Genomic DNA, 19,516 nt, shown 5'->3' on the forward strand with positions numbered 1-19,516 from the left:
GCGGGGTGCCCATCAGTGGGTCGGGAACTTGGGTGGTGGGCTGAGAGGGTGGGCAGTGAGGCCATGGTCCCTTGTTTCTGGAGTGCTCTGCAGGCTCCTTGTTGGCATGTGGACAGCTCGATGTATCCTCACGAAGCTCTGCCCTCTGCTCAGAAACCTGCAGGGACAGATCCCTTACCCGAACCTCTATCAGGGAAGGGCTCCCTGAGGTCCGGGTGTCCCATGGTCATAGCTTGTCTCACACCAGGTCTCACACCGTGAACTAGAGCTGTCCCATCGCACGTGCTTTCTCTTGAGAACATTTCAGAATCACGATGAAACATGCATTTTCTCCCTTCTCTCGGGCTGTTCCAGAACTGTACGCACAAGCAGAAGAGACCTATAGGGAAGCACTGAGGCAAGCGGAGCTGAAGAGAGACGAGGCTTCTGTGCAGCACATCAGGGAAGAGCTGGCCGAGCTGGCAAGAAAAAGCAGACCTTTGTCATGACTACTGATACCTCTGTTCCAGTCCTGGCAGCTCCCAATCAGTGGCTTAAATCCTCTCTCCTTAACATGCACGTCCCCTCAACTAAGCCTCGGTGGAGGACAAGCTGTGCTGTTTGTTTTGGACACCCCCCACCCTCCCTCCCCTGACTGTTTCTAAGGACCGTTGTCAGGCGGTACTCTGTTTTAATGGATGGTTGGGGAGGTGCTGAACCGTGCCTGGATAAGAGGGGCCAGTGTTCATCTGGGGTGGTGGCATCTCTACTATTAGGTTTTGGTTCATTGATTTGCTGCTATGTCTTATTTTATCAAGACCTGGCAGAACAGAGCTACCAATCTCATGATGGTGAGTTGCTTTCTCTTATTCTCTATATCATGATGACCACTGTGGGATTTAATGCATAAAAAAGTAGTATCTTGGTTGCTACAAAGCATTAGACGTGAAGCATTAAAGTGGGAATCGGGCACTTGGAAGTAGTAGCGTGCCCTTGATTTAGATTATACATAAAAGTTGACTGCGTGTTTTTGTATGTATCTGGTTGTAGACCACTGTGAAAAAAGGAAGAAAAGGAATGGCAATTCCTACGGTCCCTCCCCTCTGGACCAAGTCACAGGGCAGAGCTGTCTGAGGGCTGCCAAGTCCCCTGACTCAGAGGGGAACCCTGGGGTATTGTACTGACAGTAATGGGGCCATAGAGGAAGCACTGCCTGGACCCCAGCCCTAGCTCTCAGTCTTGAGTTTCTTCTCAGTCTCCCCGTGGGGGTCTTTGGACTCTTTCAGCCCTGGGAGAAGGTCAGTGTGGCCTAACCTGGATGGTGTGTCGAGAGCGTTGTCCCTGCCTTGGGGCAGCCCTGCAGTCCCTCTGGTGTGGGGGCGGGGAGGATGAACTAGTGCCTTTGGCTCCTGTGTACACGAGGAGGATCCATTCCTAATAAACCAGGAGACGCCACAGCAGTATTGTATGTATTCAATACTGAAGTTTTTTGAGTTTCTCATAAAAAGTCATTGACTCTTTAGAATTAAAAATACAGGAATTAGGCTCAAATCAGAATCTTCTATTAGAATAATCTTCTATTTTGCTGATGTAAGCATCTTCTCATTGTCTCACCAGGTTAATTCCTTTAATCAAGTTTCAGTGCAACCTGGTTGTAACTACTCACCTTCAGCATCTAGTGTGCGTTTACCTTTTCACAGTTGCATGAGTTGCTGAAAGGGAGGTATTCTTTGCTTCGCATGTTTTACCGAGGAATTTCTCCCCCTTAGTGACACGGTCGAGTTTGCAGAGAGCCTGTCTGTACGGTTCCCTGCACTGAGGCCCCAGAGCAAGGAGGACTAACCACCACTGACTGGGCTGAAGTCAGAGGCCAGCTGCCCAGGCAGCAGTGCCCTGACCACCCCACCCGAAGCTTATTTTGAGCTCACTTCCATGTGGGTGCAGCCACAGGCCTCAAGAGGTATTGGCTAGCATTCCTGTCCTTCTTGCTTTTTTAAAACATGGGCAAAATTCTGAACCTACGTCCACACCTATTAAACAGGGACTAGATGCCAAGGGATGGGAGGGTCTCAGTCACTACAAAGGAGGCTTGAGGACTAATGTTGAAAAACTCAGGTCTAGTTTGGAGTCTGTAAAGTCCTAGGGTTTATCATCTTGAGAGATCTCTTTCCTTTCTAAACACCTCCCCAAACCATTAGCATCCATGCGCTGCAGAAGGATGCGCCAGTGCTATGCTTGAGTGTATGAAAAGAATTTAATGAAGATTAAGACTGGTCCTCCAGTACCAGTCTTTTAAATTGTTTGCTCCTTGAGATTCAGTGAAATGAAAACATTTGATGACAAACGCCCACAAGGAATCGAAGTGAAAGTATAAGCACGAGGCAGCATGCAGCGGAAGGGCCGTCTGCTTCTCCTAAGCCCAGGAGAGCCGAGACACACAGCCGAGAGGCTCCGTACCAGGTGTCACCTTCCAGCTCGGCCAGTGACACATCAGCTAACCTGAGACACCAAAGCCTTCAGTCACAATCATCTACTGTAGCTATGGACAGGTGGACAGGGCAGTCAGATTTATTTCCAAACCAAAAGCTTTGCTGCATCAAATGCAGGCAAATACCCAAGGTGGGGTTAATTACCAGTGTGCGTAACAGCAAGGTACGTACACCTCAAGCCTTTAAAATGTTAGAAACTGAACTAGAACAATATCCATGCAGTCTGTTTTCAGTGCTTCTGATTTTAAAAAAAAGCCTGCCCTGGAAATTTACAATATGGCAGAATTGTTTCTCCCTTAGACCCTAATACGTTAATGTACAGATTTTATGGCCGCGTCTGTTAAAAATCTAAACATCTCCACAAGATTTTAAACATCACCGGGAATCTGAGCTTAGGAGGAGACAAAATTGGATAAAAGTACAATGCCCGTGACAGCCAACACCATGGAACTGGGCTGTATGACGTTGTTTGGAAGGCAAGGGTTAAAAAGGTAGACAAGAGATTTCTTAAAAATCACCCCCAAGTTGATGTGCTGATTGAACATAAGTACACCAGATACTACAGCGCGGGGAACACTGCAAAAAAGGTCCTCTATTTACAGAGTGATTAGAGACATCATGGTTTCTTTACAAACAGATGTAAGAACAGGAATTATCCGCTTTTTAAAAACTCTACATGGCGACCCTCCACTATTACTATAATCCACGGAACTGCCTGTATCAAGGCAGAGTTCTCCAAACCTTATTTGACCCCAAAATGAATTTCCATCGTCTCTTTACCGTCCATGGTCCAGGCTCTCCAGAAAAGTCTCTGGGCATAAATCCTAGGCGGGCAGGCATCGGGCCTGCAGTTAGAAAGGAAGCCACCAGAAACTGGAGCCCCCCCCCCCACCCTGGGACCCCTGCCCACAGGTCAGTCGTCGCTGTCAGACAGTGTCTCGTACTGTGCGGACAGAAGCGGGGCCGGCTCCCGCTCCCAGATCCTGCTCGGCTGGTGTGGGGCAGCTGGGTTGGCCGAGGTGGGAGTGCAGGCGACGGGCGCGGGGGGCGTGCTGCTGAGCATCCGCATGGTCAGGGGGTTGTAGGGGAACTGTGTCGAGCCTGTGGAGAGAGGTGAGCACATCTGAGCGGGGCGTGGGGTCGGGGCAGAACAGACCTCCCTGCTGCGCCGTTCCCAAGCAACCAACCGTCCAGAAGGACACAAAGCCAGTGAGTACTCGAGGCTGGGCTACTGCTGAATCCAAGTGGAACTCCTGGATTTTTGGCTCAAACTAAGACTCTGGTAACACAGGAAGAAGCAGGAAGTTTGGGGACAAGGGCCCAGCTGGTCAGGGGCAGACAGACCCAGGGACAGGCTTCAGAGGGGGACACACACAAGCCTCACAACAGCACCACACCTTCTGCCAATGCCTAGACCGTGTCATTGTCTCCAGGAAGCCACCTACAATCTAAGAAATGCTAAAACCAGAGCACACACCACAGCATCAAAGAGACAAGAAGAAAGAGTCATTGGCCTAGGAAGTTTTCAAACCAGTAAGCCCCCACTCTGCATGTGGTGGAATAAACTATAAAGTGATTAAGTGTATCTTAAATTATGTTTTATAATACCAATAAGAAATTTGCATTGTGCCCTCCTTTAATTACAGATTTTTTCATTGGTCTATTTGTGGAGTTAATTCCTCTGAAAAGCACAGATGAAACTCTAAAATCCACAGCAACTATCCCAGTTTTACTTTAAAAAATTGTTCATTTTCAAGATGACCGTTATAGTGGAAGTGTTCATTACTCAGTCACGTCCGACTCTGTGACCCCATGGACTAATAGCCCACCAGTCTCTGTCCATGGTATTCTCCAGGCAAGAATACTGGCGTAGGTAACCATTCCCTTCTCCAAGGGACATTCCCGACCCAGAGATCGGAAAACCTGAGTTTCCTGCATTGTAGGCGGATTCTTCACAGTCTGAGCCACCAGGGAAGTCCACCATTATTATCATGGTTATTCGTAATTTTTAAAAGGTTACAAAATGGGGACTTCCCTGGTGGACCAGTGGTTAAGAACCTGCTTCCAATGCAGGGGACTCAGGTTTGATCCCTGGTCAGGGAGTCAAGATGCCATAGGTCAACCAACTGTGTGCAGCCCAACTGCTGAGAGCAGGCAACAGCTAGACAGGCTGCTACACCGCAATAGGAAGCCCTGCACTGCAGCAATGAGAGAGGAGTCCAAGCACCACAACCAGGACCCAGTGCAGCCAAAGAGAAACAAAGCTTATAAATAGTCATAAAAGGACAAACGTAAAAACAAAACTCTAGGATATTTTTAGTCTGTAAAGACAGCCTACAGAGGGGTGCCAGCTTTCTTCCGTGTTTGGCTTCAATTCCCATTAGCTCCTAAGAACTTTCTCCGAGGACATCTGTGCAGAAGGTGTGGGAGAGCTGAAGCCACAGGCCCCAGCCAAGCACCTGCGTCAGGCGCCGCTGCCGGCTCTCCACAGGCGCAAGGGGCCTGAGGGCAGCTGTGCTCACAGCTCTTCCTCTCTGCTGGTAATCAAATTTGCATTCTTAAAATTTTTTAGATTATGTAAATTCAGTTTCTGTTAAGAACAGTGGAACCCTTTAACCATACCACATAATGGAAAGCATTTTCCTAACAGAGCATCTGATTTTAGGAGCATCGCTAACCAAGGCCCTGACGTCAGCTGCATGCAGACCTGCACCCTGGCAGCAGCCCCTCACCTGTCGAGGAAGGTCTGTCCTCCCAGGCCCAGCCCGGCGTCTGCCTGTGGTAGTCCCCTTCTGAGTGCACAGAGGAGACGGATGAGGGCCGTTCCGCTCCCAGGTAGCCCTGCCCCGGGACAGGTGATTTCGATTTCCTGCTGTTAGCCTTGCTGAGCAGCTTTGGTTTGCAAACTCCTCCTGAAAGTGGAATAAACTGTCATTAATGACACATAGTAGTCACATTCACAAACTGAAAGTGCACCCCAGTGCTGCTGACCATCTGCTGCAAGAGAAAGCAGGATGGAAGCATGAAGAATCCAGACCCTGGTAACATACAAGAGAGAGCCAGAACTCACTCGCAGCAACTAAAGTCAAAGGGGGAATGTCTGTCCTCATGCCATAAACTCAGAAACAGGTTAACCAAGAAACTAACATTTCTGAAACATCATTTCTTTCTTGGCCTTGGAGCACAAAACTGCTAAGAAACCGAAAACTGTTCGACAAAAATCTTAAATCCTCACTATCTCTGCCCTCATCAATCTACAGAAGAGTGAAGAGAGGAAGGAGAAAATCTGCACAAGAGAAGCCCATTCAAGCTATTGGACATCAGCTGGGCCGTGCAAGTCAAGGAAGCTCTTTCTGCTTCTCCAGGCTGTTTAGTTGGTTTGCAGGCCTGGGAAGCCCCAACTGGGCTCTCACACAGAACATTACAAGGATCTCAGATGAGATCAGAGCCCAGGTCAGCAGCCCCAGCAGAATGGTTTCAACCTGCCCCCAATCCTTGGGGTACAGAAAAAAGGGAGAAAAAGCATTTTCTACCCCTCTGTCTGGAGAGAGAAGAAATGCAAGTCCTTGGTGATAAAGAGGACAATATAACACAACAGAAAATGGGGGTGGGGTGTACTTCAAACACTGGGGAAAACTTGACAATACATGATGGCCATTTACAAAAGAAGCTCAAAGAGATCACCAAAATGAATGAGGCTTATGAAAAGGCTTATTAGGAAGTCAAGCCATGAAGGAAAAGGAGACACTGGTGCAAAGGAAAAATTTGAGAGTGAAAGCAACAGAAAAAGGATCAAGATGATTAAAACAATGAGAAGGTAACAGAGTACAAAAACTATCCAGCGAAAAGGCAACTTTCTCAAATGGAGAAAATAACTAAGGAACATGTGATAGAATTTTTTCCCTTGAACACAGAAACTGGGAAGGTGCACACACCCTCTGGTGATCAGGGAATCGACACAGGCTGAAGAACACTAACACACTGATGGTACTTACTGAAGTTGAGGAAAAAAGGATTCTTTGGGCAGATAAAATGTCATCACTAAAAAAAAGGGAGGTGGTGGGGGAACCTAGTCTTACTTCTTACACAACAATGAACACCAGAAGAAATACAACCATGTTTACAGGAGGTTTTGAGAAAAGTATGTGTCTTAATAGTAGGTTGGTGCAAACGTAATTGCAGCTTCAGACCGTGAATTTTAAATCATTATAACTAAGCTCAAACAGATCTTTATTAATTAAAATAGGAACCCTTACAATCAACACATTTTTGCCATTGAGAAGTAAGTTTATTTCTGCAGCATAAAAATCTGTACTTTGTGATTCAACGAACTCTTGGAAAGCATTTTCTGCATCTTGCTGGTTGTAGAAGCCTTTTCCCTGCAAAAAGTTATCAGGATGCTTGAAGAAGTGGTAGTCAGTGGGCGAGAGGTCGGGCGAATATGGCAGATGAGACGAAACTTCATAGCCCAGTTCGCACGTCACAGAACCAACGCTTCAGAAGCTGAAGTCAGGCTTCGTGCAGAATCGGGCCCTGCTTACCACTGCCAGTTGCAGGCGCTGCACTTTTCGGTGCGTCTCATCGATTTTCTGAGCGTACTTCTCAGATGTAATGGTTTCACCCGAACTCAAAGCTGTAGTGGATAAGACGGACAGCAGACCATCAGTGACCAGGACCTTTCTTTGGGTGCAAGTTTGGCTTTGGGAAGTGCTTTTGGAGCTGCTTCTTCCAACCACTTAGCTGGTTGTTGCTGGCTGTCATATAAAACCCACTTTTCATTTCATGTCACAATCCAAGAAATGGTTCATTGTTGTATCGAATAAGAGAAGACAACACTTTAAAACCATTTTTTTGCAGCTCATATGGCACCCACTTATCCAGCTTTTTTACTTTTCTAATTTGCTTCAAACAGCTGTAGAATGGTCAACACTGAGTTCTTTAGCAACTCCTTGGGTGCTTGTGAGAGGATCAGCTTCGATGATGGCTCTCACTTGGTTGTTGTCAACTTGGGGTGGCCGGCCACGATGTTCTTTATCTTCAAGGCTCTCATCTCCTTTGCAAAACTTCTTGAACCACCACTTATACTGTATATTCATTAGCAGTTCCTGGGCCAAATTCATTGTTGTGAGTTGTCTCCACTGCTTTATGACCCATTTTGAACTCGAATAAGAAAATCGCTTGAATTTGCTTTTTGTCTAACACCATTTCCATAGTCTAAAATAAACATAAACAGCAAGTAACAAGTCATTAGCAAAAAAACTTAAAGAAGTGTGCATTAAAATGATGTATAATGTAACCACATTTAAGAAAGTATTCCAACATCGAACAGCAAATTTCAGCCATGCAAAAACTAATTACTTTTGCACCAACCTAGTATTGTAATACCTGTCAAACCGTTAAACAAAGGCAGCCAAGAAGACCTTCTCGAGCAGGAAGGACCTCAGGACACAGCAGCCTTTTTGAAAAAACAGGGTATGAAACCTCACCACCAAGAAATGCCATGATAAAAAGACTACACAACAAGGAGAACTCTGTAAATCACCAATATTATAACTTAAAACACACACACACATTTAAAATCAATAAAACTTGAAGGTTAGAGCAGAAATTAGAAGACAAATGTCTCATCTTTGAGAGCAGGAAGTGAATTTATATTGTCCCAACGTTAACATATATAGGGAAAAACAAATAAAACCACTCATCTCTTTTAATCATTTTCTTATCCTTAGTGAAATCTTTTGTGTGACCATAACAGTGTGACCATAACAGGAGAACAAACTTGAAATGTTGCTGACCTTCGGTTTATTTTTAAGGCATAAGAGAGATTCTCAACAGATTAAGAAAAAAGGTTATATATTAACATAAAGCATAGAGTCATGGTTTTTTGTGTGCTTATAACAGGATGTGTAATGACCTCATTCCAATAAGCTACCCATTTTAACACTAGCTTTCTATACAATGTGATTGAAAGGATTTTTTCCCCTTATTTTTTTCTGGGGCTTAAAATTCTTTTATATGGGGCCTGTCACTTTTATCACAATAGCAAGTCACTTTGATTCAAAAGCAGAATATGAAATTGTATCAGTATTACAATTACAATGTATGCACACAGATAAGGACTAGATGAAAACAAAAACACTGATACACTGAAGGGTGACATTCTGGGTAGAAATTTTCTTTTTTTTTTTTTTAGAAATTTTCATCCTTTTTATGTCACTTATAACATGTCTGAAGAGGTTGAAAAAACATTGAGGTGACTGAGCACATAAATGTAATCTCTTCATGACCCATCAGAACCTGGGGTGTGGACTGGCTTTTTCTTGGGAGACATGGTGAAGAGCACAAAAACGAGCCCCTTACCTGAGTGAGGTGATGGGTCCCCTTCCTCCCTCCGGGTCTCGCCGCTGGTCACCACTGAGGTGCTGGCGCCCCCAGGCCCCACTGCCACCGGCTGGGGTATGACCACCCCGTGATCCTCCACTTTGTCGTCAAAGCTCCCCATGAGCGCCTTCCGGATGATGTCCTCCAGCCCGAGGTTACTGGCAGGGTCAGCAAAGGAGTGGCCTCTGGAGCTCACGGAGCCTGCAGGAGACGGCACAGCACCTGCCTGACTCTGAGGGAGGATGGGAGCAGGAACCGCCCAGGACACACGGCCTGGCAGTGTTGACAGCACAGCCCCACAGAGGCGGCTAATCCCCTGAGAGCATGCGCTTTCCTGTGTTAAATCAGGCACCCATTGGTGTGAAAGTTGCTTGACGGTTTTCTTCTCTTTACATTTTAGCTCAATAGTTTTGATTCTCTGTTCATTTATGTTTTCAACAAGTACTTGCTGCTGCTAAGTCACTTCAGTCGTGTCCGACTCTGTGCGACCCCATAGACGGCAGCCCACCAGGCTCCCCCGTCCCTGGGATTCTCCAGGCAAGAACACTAGAGTGGGTTGCCATTTCCTTCTCCAATGCATGAAAGTGAAAAGTGAAAGTGAAGTCCCTCAGTTGTGTCCGACTCTTAGCAACCCCATGGACTGCAGCCTACCAGGCTCCTCCATCCATGGGATTTTCCAGGCAAGGGTACTGGAGTGGGGTGCCATCGCCTTCTCCGCAACAAGTACTTAGTGACCCTCAATTCACTTTTTACTGTGACTGCCTCCGTGTCCCTCCACGACTAAATGATGTTCCTGGCATGCAGCCATTACGCAATGCCTATTTGCTGGACTGACTGCTACTGTATGGGTTTTCTGAATCTTACCTGAGGTGGTGACTGCTGGCAGATTAAAGATCTCAGTTCCTGGCTGAGCAGCTGCTGTATTTAAAACAAACATTCAAGTTAATTAACTGAGATGTGATGATCACCTACATGGAAAAAGAGAAAGTCTCCAAAAAAATTCTATGGTAAATTAACCTTATTTTCCATGATCAACTTTATTTTTTACCAAAGTTGAAGAGAAATAATTACTTTTTTAAGGAAATCAGAACAGGAGTAATACAGCCCAGGAAGGAAAGGACCTTTTGCAGCGCCAGAGAAACACACATAGGAAAAAGCTGGCTTCAGGACAGGAACCCAAGCTTCCAGGGAAGAGTCCCTGCCAACAGCCAGGTGTGAGATTAGATCCTGGGGAGAATGCCCCCGTGAAAGGAACAAACATGACCATGTGTCCCTGCTGCAGTTGCCAGGGTGAGGCAGAGATCCTGCCTGTCGGTTCTGTTCATTTCTGCTAACTATGCAGTCTGTCATTTGCTCAATTTGAATGACAGCAGCTTGGACAACCTGGGAACTACTTGTAAAGCACTGTGCCCAAAATGGAAGAAGTTTGGGAACAGAAACCGTGTTTCTATCATGCCTTCCAACTCAAGGTTGGGAACTTGAAAGAAAAAGAATCCAGGAAGTAAGTTAGTAGCCAAACAGTGTCCCGGAAAAGAGTGGCCCTGCACCAGGGAGAAGGCCTGTCCACGCAGATTGGGGTGAGGGGGCCTGGATGCTGACTCCTGGGACAGGGAGACTGGGGGGTGGGGAGGAGGCGCCTCACTTATGGATCAGGGAACAGTAAACCGACTGAACCTGAAATAGCACAAGGGGGTAAGGAGGGCCTTGTAGTTCTCATAGAAACCTGGAGAACAGGACTCATTCATTTCACAAATACATACCATTATTTGTGAAATGATACAAGCCATACACAATACAAGCCATTACAAGCCATACAAATACAAGCCATTATTTGGCTGAATAAGAAAATCATGTTCTTATTGGTCAAAAATGGTCAGATGAAGACAATTTCATATTGTTCAACCAACAACAACATACTGGACTTAAATACACCCTGTGGGGTTCAGGTTAGCAGGTACTTCCTGAGGCCCTCAGAGCAGAAATCACCTGGGAGCTGAGTGAAATGCCCATTCCCAGATCCCCGCATCGCTCGGGACCAACGGGAGTAAGACAGGCTTACTAGAGGACATGATCGTTCCTCAGAGGTGGGGAAAGGCAGTTCTATAGTGCTGGAGGCAAACCAACATCTCAGAGGCCTGCTGAGCAAGACCGGGCTTCTGAGGAGACACAAAAATCAGCCAAAGGAGCAGAGGAAGAAACTGGAAACAGCAGTATTGAAAACCAAGGGAACAGAGCATTTCTGGAAGGGGTAAGTTGTTCACTAGTGTTAACAACAGCAGAGAGAAAAGAGTCGCTAAGTTTAGAGCGTGAAGGCTTCTGCAGAGTAAAAGCACTGATGTCCTCAGTGGGAACCCTGAGCTGAAGCGAAGCCATCTTGGTTGCCGAGGGCTTGGACTTCTCGAATCTAGTAATTAAGAGCTGGGATAACTACACAAACAACATGTGACACTGGGCTCATCCTTTCTCCTCTGGGACTTTCAACCTTTGTTAATCACCATGTCACAGATCCAAACATAACTCCACCTGGCAGTTCCTAGTTGGCAGGGTTTACTGATGGTAGAAACCCTGGGTTCTGCAGGGCTTCCCCAGAGCCTTGGATCACTGGATATATATGCAGAGAAGGGGACGAGTGAACCTGGCTGATGGCCTGAGTGTGAAAACAGTAAGCAAGGAAGGTTCCAGCCCAGCTGTTCAGAATTCTGTCCTTGTGGGGCATTTATGGGCAGCCCTGGTGAGGGTGTTGCATGCAGAACTACTGGAGGCATGGACTCCAGAGCTGGCATCCATGAGTCTGAACCACACAGCCCCATCACCTCAAGAGTCACTAAACCCAAGCCTCAGTGTCCTCATTTACAAAGTAGAGATGATGCCAACATGTGGCATGGAGAGTGTTGTGAAGGTGACAGGAGATAATACACATTCACACTGACAACAGGGCCTGGAGCAGGCAGTGGTGCCCAGGCCATGCACCATCTGCTGCCACTGCCTTGAGGCTGGCACCATCCTTAGTTGTGGGAGGTGCTCTTCGAAGGTAATCCACAAAGACTGGCAGAGCAGAGAAAGGCGCAAACAAGTACACACGTCGACACAGGACAGCAGGGAGAGGTATGGGCCATGGGCAGCTCATCGCAGGAGGCTGGTGTTGGTACCAACACTAAGTCACTGGAACTGAACACAGGTCATGGAAACACCCAGTGTGGTCCCAGACCCTCTTAAGATGATGAATTGGGATGGGTCCTACCACAGTACTCAGAACTGGCTGAAAGGCTAACTGAATGAAAGGTTTTTAGTGACCAGCACCTGGTATGGTAGGAATGCTTAGAGCTGGCTGCCTGTGCACGTCCACATTGGAAAGACAACTACAGGAGCATGACCTTGTCTGCAGACAGCTGGATGGTCTACCCAAAAGAGGGGTAGACCAGGGGGTAAACACTGGAGAGCCAATCCAGCCCCATATAAGACACACACTTCTGAGACCCACACTTGTTCAGAGAGAAAATGGGTAGCTGCACACGTGCTGGGTGGGGCTCCCTCACAGAAAGCCCCCAAGCAGAGCCAACAGAGGCCTGCGGTGGAGTTCATATCACATGTGGTTGGACCGGCCTGCCAGAGCCTCATACTCAAGGGTTACGTGAGAGGCAACATGGAGCTATCATTATTTATGCACATTTTATGGGAGTTCATAAAAGAAATCCCACTTACCCATATCAGAGTCACCTCCACCAGAGGAGTTCAACTTACGAAAAATCTCTTGCTTCTTTGACTTCACCATGGGGGATGTGCTCTCGAGCTTGGTAAAGAATGAAGGCAGGTAGCTTATGCTGCCTGGTGAGCGGGAGTCATTCCTGCTGGGAACAGTCATGTGTTACCACCACGCACTCCTACTCCCCTCCCTGTCCCACCCCTACCCCCAACTCCCCCACCCCCGGCGAGTGCCAGGCCCGAGGCCCTCTCCATCTGAGCACTGACATATCTGGGGCCAAGAGGACGTCAGAAAAGGAGCCCTGGAGTGGAGACGGTCTAGAACCAAGAGAGCAAACAGGTGGTAACAGGAGCCCTCAAAACAGCTTGGCATGCTCCTGTCTTCTCTGCAGCACAGACCCTGGTGTACTGAGGGTGACCACATAATCTGGGGACCGTTTAACCAGCAACATTACTTTGAAGTACAGTACGATTGTAACTACTAGCATACCTGCCTATAGAATAGCAAGCACTCACACCTAAGCAGTAGACAATTAGACCTAACAGCACAGCAACAATGCAGAAATAAAACTGCGTATTTGTTAGAATCTTTCCAGGCCTGCATGAGCGGAGTATCATGTAAAGGCTTTCACATTTCATCTGCGGCTTCCTATGCTAACACACTTAGAAACACAAGTCTCCTCAACTAGCTCAAGACTACCCAGGAGCCAACTAGTGCCAGAGAACACATGAAAGGTGCTGATAACCTAATCGGGTCCATCACTCAAACATGACAAAGAAGGTAACAGAAAAATGACTTAAGATGTCGTCTCTGTCCTCAAAAACTCACAATCTTAGGGGAAAACATGTAAACGTATAATTGAAGTTAACATCATTCCCTTTCCAAAACAGGATTTCTTCCTCATTTCACTGAAAGGTACCAACACCTATTTGGGTGCCTGTGAATTGTATAGGGGGCCAAACTAAAAGCGTCTAAACCCAACAGAATAAATATCTACTAATTCACAGGGTGGGGGTAAGGGTTAGAAACTGGTGAGAAAACAGCAAGCAGTGCTCACTGCAACCTTCCACGCACTGCACATGACACCAGGTGCCTGGCAGGCACTTCAGGTTCTCAATGTCCACACAGACAAAAAGGTTTAAAAAAGATCCAGAAGGAATTAATTTCAAGGAGAATAATGAACAATTATTTTCTATCATCTACTTAAACATTAGAATTTCTTCAGTAAAATCCACTAGCATTTGATCACTAGGAAAACAAAGTGATTCTCCTGACATGTGATCGAAAGAGAAAAAACTGCACTGACTTCAGGAAAACGGAAGGCACCAAGTGCGAGCATGCACATGCGCACACACGCACGCACATGCGCACACACGCACGCACAGCCACGCGGCCCTGCCCCTACGTACCTCTGCTCCGCGGGCTCGGCTCCACGCTGGGCCAGCAGCAGCACACTGTCCTGCTTCTCATGCACAACAGGAACCTGAGGCGGGGAGATGGGCTCATAGGGCTCCGAAGAGATGTGACTCCTCTCTGGGGACTTTCCGGGCCTGATGCTGCAACATACGAAACGTGAGACTGTCTTCCCAGGGCTCACCTCGGCTCACCCTACACACACACACACACACACACACACACACACACACACACACACAGGGCTCACCTCGGCTCACCCTACACACACACACACACACACACACACACACACACTGGTTAGCTGGTTACTTCAGACACACACACACACACACACACACAGGGCTCACCTCGGCTCACCCTACACACACACACACACACACACACTGGTTAGCTGGTTACTTCAGACAGACAGACAGACAGACAGACACACACACACACACACACACACACACACACACTGGTTAGCTGGTTACTTCAGTCATTTCAGAGAACAAAAGTTGACACTGAATATTAGAAAAAAGTCACCTCAAATACTGTGAACTATTAATAAATCCCACTTATCACAACTAAAGATCCCGAGTGCCACAATTAAAACCCAGCACAGCCAAATATTTTTTTAAAAAAATGAATAAAAGCCATCAGTGACCTTTAACATATGCTTTCAATATCATTATAGGTTAGTATCGTTTGTCATTTCTTTTCCCAATCTACCCCATCCAATTAGAGGTGGCCATTTTTTACCATTTCTTTTAGCTCTTTGATTATTTAGATGATTTAGAGGTAACTACCAATCTTAGGCTTCCCTTGGGGCTCAGCTGGTAAAGAATCCGCCTGCAATGTGGGATCAAGACCTGGGTTCAATCCCTGGATTGGGAAGATCCCCTGGAGAAGGGAAAGGGTACCCACACTCCAGTATTCTGGCCTAGAGAATTCCATGGACTGTATATAGTCCGTGACGTTGCAAAGAGTTGGACATGACTGAGTGACTTTCACACTTTACCAATGGTATATACCTTTCTTGGCGTATCAAAACTTGAAACAGTAGCTATCAGTCTTACCACAAAAGATGAAGGACTTGACTACCTTCTCTCTATTGATTTTAATCTTTAGCTTGTCTACTTTATATAGCCTGCTCAGCCATTTTTATATGATTTACAGCATTTACATTGTTCCAGAACTCTAGAACAACTCCTCTGTGTTTTGCTCATAAGTTGAAAAATCAGTTAATGGTATTTTATAACAGTATGGATTATATAAATATTTTAAACTATAAAACCAGGTAATCTGAAAGAAATGTAACATTCCTCATTCAAAAGCAAGGTGCGATGATGTGGAAATTACAAGTGAAAAAATCAAAATGATTTGTTTCTCATAAATGGCTATCAACTGTTCAAAATCTACATAGCACTTTATATCAAGAATGTATCATGAATGACTTACAACTTTCTGTTCTTCTTTGATAACTGAAGCTCTTTTTTGTTAAAAGAGAATGCTTTCATCATGTCCTTAAGATCATCCAGCTGCTTTAGATGACTTATGTCATTTGCAATTTACTTCAGAACACTCCAGTTTGAGGTGGAGATAATGAAACACATGGGGCCTGTACTGGGTGCTGGCATGTTACACCTTCTCTACTTCTATATGTTCAAAAAAACCCCACAATAAAGTTTTTTCCCAAAGGAGTATCGTTCATCTTATTAAATACACTGTTCTTACTCCTTTATGTTCTCTGCTAACTTAGGGGTTGGCAGGCAGGCTGGAGAACCAGGCCTGCTACAAAATCAACTGCCGCTTCCACTGCCCTGGTCCATCCACCTGCCATGTGTCTCCAGATATTTGCAGAGTCTTTGACCTGCTGAACCTCAGACTCGTTCTCAGCATCTTTATGAACTTGACAAATCTGTGCTGCTTGCTCTCCATCAACTAACATGAGCACCAACACGCAGACCACTACCTTCAACTTCCAAGTGCAGAGCACTGGCGAGAACACTGGAGAGAGCCCTGTACTGAGCAGCCTCACATTATTCAACGCCAGCTTCCTAAACATCTGAACACAGTGTGATTCTGAAGACCCAGGCCGTGTCCCAACACTACCACCCAACCATCCATGCCACAGCACTGTCTGCAAACCCACAGACAGAGGACAGCAATCAACTTGTGGACACATAATAAAAACATACAGAACCAACTGCCCAGACAGTGGACATTCCAAGAATAATATACAAAGGAAAAACTATCATTTACACTTTCCAGGGAATTAAGGTAAAGAAACTCTAGGTAAGAAATGAATCCCCTATCGTGAAGGTAGAGTACGACTGTTTCACTGCTGGGGAACCTACGTGTGGCCAAGGGAGACCATACCTGGCCCTGGATTTGTCCACTAGAGTTTCTGGAGAGACTCTTGAGCCTGGTCTCTGATGGTGAGCAGATTGAGACTGAGATTCTGGGCTGTAGCGGTTTGATGTTTTTGTCCTCACAGGTGTAGACACCAAGGCAGATGGTGAACTCTGGAATGTAGAAGTGGAAGGCTGCTGGGGAGGCTGCGAGGAAACTTGATTTCTAGCAAAATCTTGTGTGATAATTTGCTGTGAATGAGAAAAAGAGGAACTGGTTAAATCCATTGAGCACTTGCCAAAAAAAAAAAACAGTGTAACATAAAAAAATCTAGATATCTTTATTGTGATTCTATGTGAAACGTGGCCTGTGTGATTGTGTACAAAGACCCCACTAACTAGTAAGAGTAGTGAGAAACTCACGCAGATGTGGTCAGCAAGTGTGATGAGCCGGTGTGTCCGTGGCACCTGCCCCGCCCCCTCGGCTTGTGAGGGTGGGGGCGGCGGCTGCTGCGGGGACGGGGACTCCTGCTGCGGCCGGTAGTGATGCAGTGGTCCTTCGTACTGTCTGGGGGCTTCGTCTAACAGGGGATAGACAGACGTCTTACTGCAAGGAGGCCCACCTTTCACTCATGAGCAAAGATTAAACATAGCTCAGAGAAACACAGGAAGGGGAATTCATATCTTAATTTTGAAGAAAAAATATTTATTCACTGAGAGACATCAGAAGATTAGCATAGACTAAAATGTGAAAGCACAAGTGGGCAAACAAAATTAATATCAACTATTTTCAATATCATTAAAACATATTTAAAAAGTCATCAATGACTTAAAAATAGTATTCCATTGAAGTGAAGTCGCTCAGTCGTGTCCGACTCTTTGCGACCCCATGGACTGTAGCCTACCAGGCTCCTCTGTCCATGGGATTTTCCAGGCAATAGTACTGGAGTAGATTGCCATCTAGACTCATAGAAGAGTACTCTAAAACAAAACTAACAAAATGAGCTATTTCTGAACACGCCCTGGACAGACAACAGGAAGCACATGTGAAGACACAGGAGACCCACTTTCTGCCTGGCTCGCCTTCACGACCTCCGGCTGGTAGGCCGTCAGCCTCTCCTGGGGCGGTGCGGGAGAGCTGGCGGGGCTTATCACCTCAATAGCATCGCCAGGTGTTTCATACCGGTGAGAAGATACTTGAAGAAAAGAAAAGAATCTATTTTAAAACTAATCCTATGTCAAGCTCAGAAGTCCCAAGCTCTTCAAATCTATTTGCATATTTTCAGTTTTTACTCGTCAGAAGTGTTCAATGGCACCTCAGGTTAGAGAAAAAACAAACAAGGAGTTCAATGCATTGTGGCAAAGGTCAGTTAATCGCTTCCTCGGGCTCCTCATCTTGGCAAGGTACAGAGTTTCCTGAAAATCTGCAGGCTCTAAAACCTTGAGGTGAAGCAGATCAGAAATAGCTCGACCTTCTCCTGGGGGCTGAAAAAGAAAATCACCAGGAAATTCATCACAAGAGATTAAACCAACGAGACGAGACCTCAACAGTACATACTTCCAAGTCACTTCCATCCCGGATAGTCTGCTCTTCTTCACCAGGACAACTTCAACACTGTGGATTAACATCACGTAATAATTTTGTCAAATCACTGAGTGCTCCTGACAAAAATGACTCCCATTTTTAGCCCCATGTTACACCGTGAACGTGAACAGAGGTGGTGGTGAATGTCTGCAGGGAGGAAGGGAGCACGCGCCGTCACAGCCGGGCCCTCTAAGAGATGGTGCCCTTGGGAACTGAGGGTCTAAGCAGTGGGGGTCCAGGCGCTTCCCTCAGTCCTGCCAGGGCCTCAGACTCGAAAACAGGGGAGCTGCTGGGGAGGGATGTGACCTCCTGCTCAGGACTCTTCTGACTCAAGAGTGCTGTGCGCACCTTTGGGTGCACTGAAGCATCTGAGGAAATGATCAGCGACCCAAAGAGTATGTGACCCTGGCCAGATCAGCAAGCATGGTCAGGTGCTGGACACAGGGTAGAAGGTGGGCAAGAACTCCACTACTAGCGCACCACCCACTGCTCCAGCGGCGACTCCACGGCCCTCTCCCACCCCCACCAGGTCATGGAAGCCGCAAGGACCTGGCTCTAGTATACTCAGGACAGAGACCTGCTAACGGGTGGAAATTAGCTTTGGAAACTAAAATATGTCACTATATGCAAACTAACTGGTACTACTTTGGGAAGGGCACCAATCACTGTTCACTGTTTGCGTGCTGCTCCCAAACTCTGCTCCACAGGGCAGCACAGGCAGCAGGAGGCCTGGTGCTCCTGGGAGCTCAGTGCTCTTGATGTCTGGGGCAGGGGCCAGGAAGAGGGGGTTTGAGGAAGAACTGAAAGCCACGCTGGGTAACCGGGAGGACCCTGGGCGCTTCACACAAGGAATGGAGTCAGTGATGAAAATAAAACTACGCTCAAGAGACATAAACCATCAGAAAAGCAGCCAGACTGCTTGCAGACATTCTGTGACGCAAAAAGGAAGTGATGTCAGGTAGTTAGCAAGTGTTCCACAAGCCCCAGGATGGTTACCACGCGTGTGCCAGTGACTTCCCGCCAGACAGCCCAGTCACACAACTAGAGACTGTCCCAATTCTCTGTAGGTACAGCACCGATTTTGCAGATTTCCACAGTCCAGGCTAATAGATATCTTTCATGGACACATAGGACTACCAAGCTTCTCTCCAGACCTCAGCCATGGGGCTATTTATTTATCCAAACAAGTCAGGATCAGGTGCAGACTAGCCAGAACCTTGTATTGCACGCCAGGCAGTGCACAGGACCCCACTGGTCACGGTCTCCGACTCTACTCGATTCACGAATGGAAATGAGAGGTTACTATGTGTAGTTACATTACTTCAATACTAAGGGATATGTGTTTAAATACGTGCCTTCAGAAATCCAATAGAGAATTTAGGATGTAGTTAATACATTTAAAACAACTTTTCTAGCATTTTACTGTAGTCTGCTGAATTCTTACACTTGCTCAAAATCCAACTTATAAGAAATACCAATTACCAATAACCATAATTATCAGTAAGGTGGTCTTTTAAAAATATCTGTATCTTAGAAAAAGGTTACTAGTGGCTTTGGGGTACCACCCTAGACCCTGATGCATGCCTTAGGAGGGTCTCCTGAGGAATGAGGTCTCGAAGCGTGAAGCATG

At 46.5% G+C, this 19,516-nt stretch overlaps 2 protein-coding genes across 28 annotated transcripts in view; one reads left to right on the forward strand and one right to left on the reverse strand.

Moving 5' to 3' along the window:
• The window catches only part of TTC19 (tetratricopeptide repeat domain 19), a 30,682-nt gene extending 29,240 nt beyond the window's left edge, over window positions 1-1,442 (forward strand). For all 5 annotated transcript variants that reach the window (XM_044939207.2, XM_044939206.2, XM_025278989.3 and 2 more), the window contains one exon: window positions 355-1,442. In XM_044939207.2, coding sequence (XP_044795142.1) covers window positions 355-488 — 134 coding nt within the window. In that variant the 3' untranslated portion in view covers window positions 489-1,442. The remainder of the gene's footprint in view (window positions 1-354) is intronic.
• Window positions 1,443-2,531: 1,089 nt separating this feature from the next.
• Window positions 2,532-19,516, reverse strand: part of NCOR1 (nuclear receptor corepressor 1) — a 115,222-nt gene continuing 98,237 nt past the window's right edge. For 20 of the 23 annotated variants that reach the window (XM_025278962.3, XM_044939185.2, XM_025278959.3 and 17 more), the window contains 9 exons: window positions 17,369-17,497; window positions 16,725-16,882; window positions 16,330-16,553; window positions 13,962-14,108; window positions 12,552-12,694; window positions 9,714-9,767; window positions 8,829-9,050; window positions 5,201-5,380; window positions 2,532-3,569 (listed from right to left, as the gene is read on the reverse strand). In XM_025278962.3, coding sequence (XP_025134747.2) covers window positions 3,382-3,569; window positions 5,201-5,380; window positions 8,829-9,050; window positions 9,714-9,767; window positions 12,552-12,694; window positions 13,962-14,108; window positions 16,330-16,553; window positions 16,725-16,882; window positions 17,369-17,497 — 1,445 coding nt within the window. In that variant the 3' untranslated portion in view covers window positions 2,532-3,381. The remainder of the gene's footprint in view (window positions 3,570-5,200; window positions 5,381-8,828; window positions 9,051-9,713; window positions 9,768-12,551; window positions 12,695-13,961; window positions 14,109-16,329; window positions 16,554-16,724; window positions 16,883-17,368; window positions 17,498-19,516) is intronic. The other 3 variants (XM_044939192.2, XM_044939199.2, XM_044939197.2) reach the window with 3 other exon arrangements.

This window comes from Bubalus bubalis, chromosome 3 (genome assembly GCF_019923935.1).
Source record: "Bubalus bubalis isolate 160015118507 breed Murrah chromosome 3, NDDB_SH_1, whole genome shotgun sequence".
NCBI classification, from domain to species: domain Eukaryota; kingdom Metazoa; phylum Chordata; class Mammalia; order Artiodactyla; family Bovidae; genus Bubalus; species Bubalus bubalis.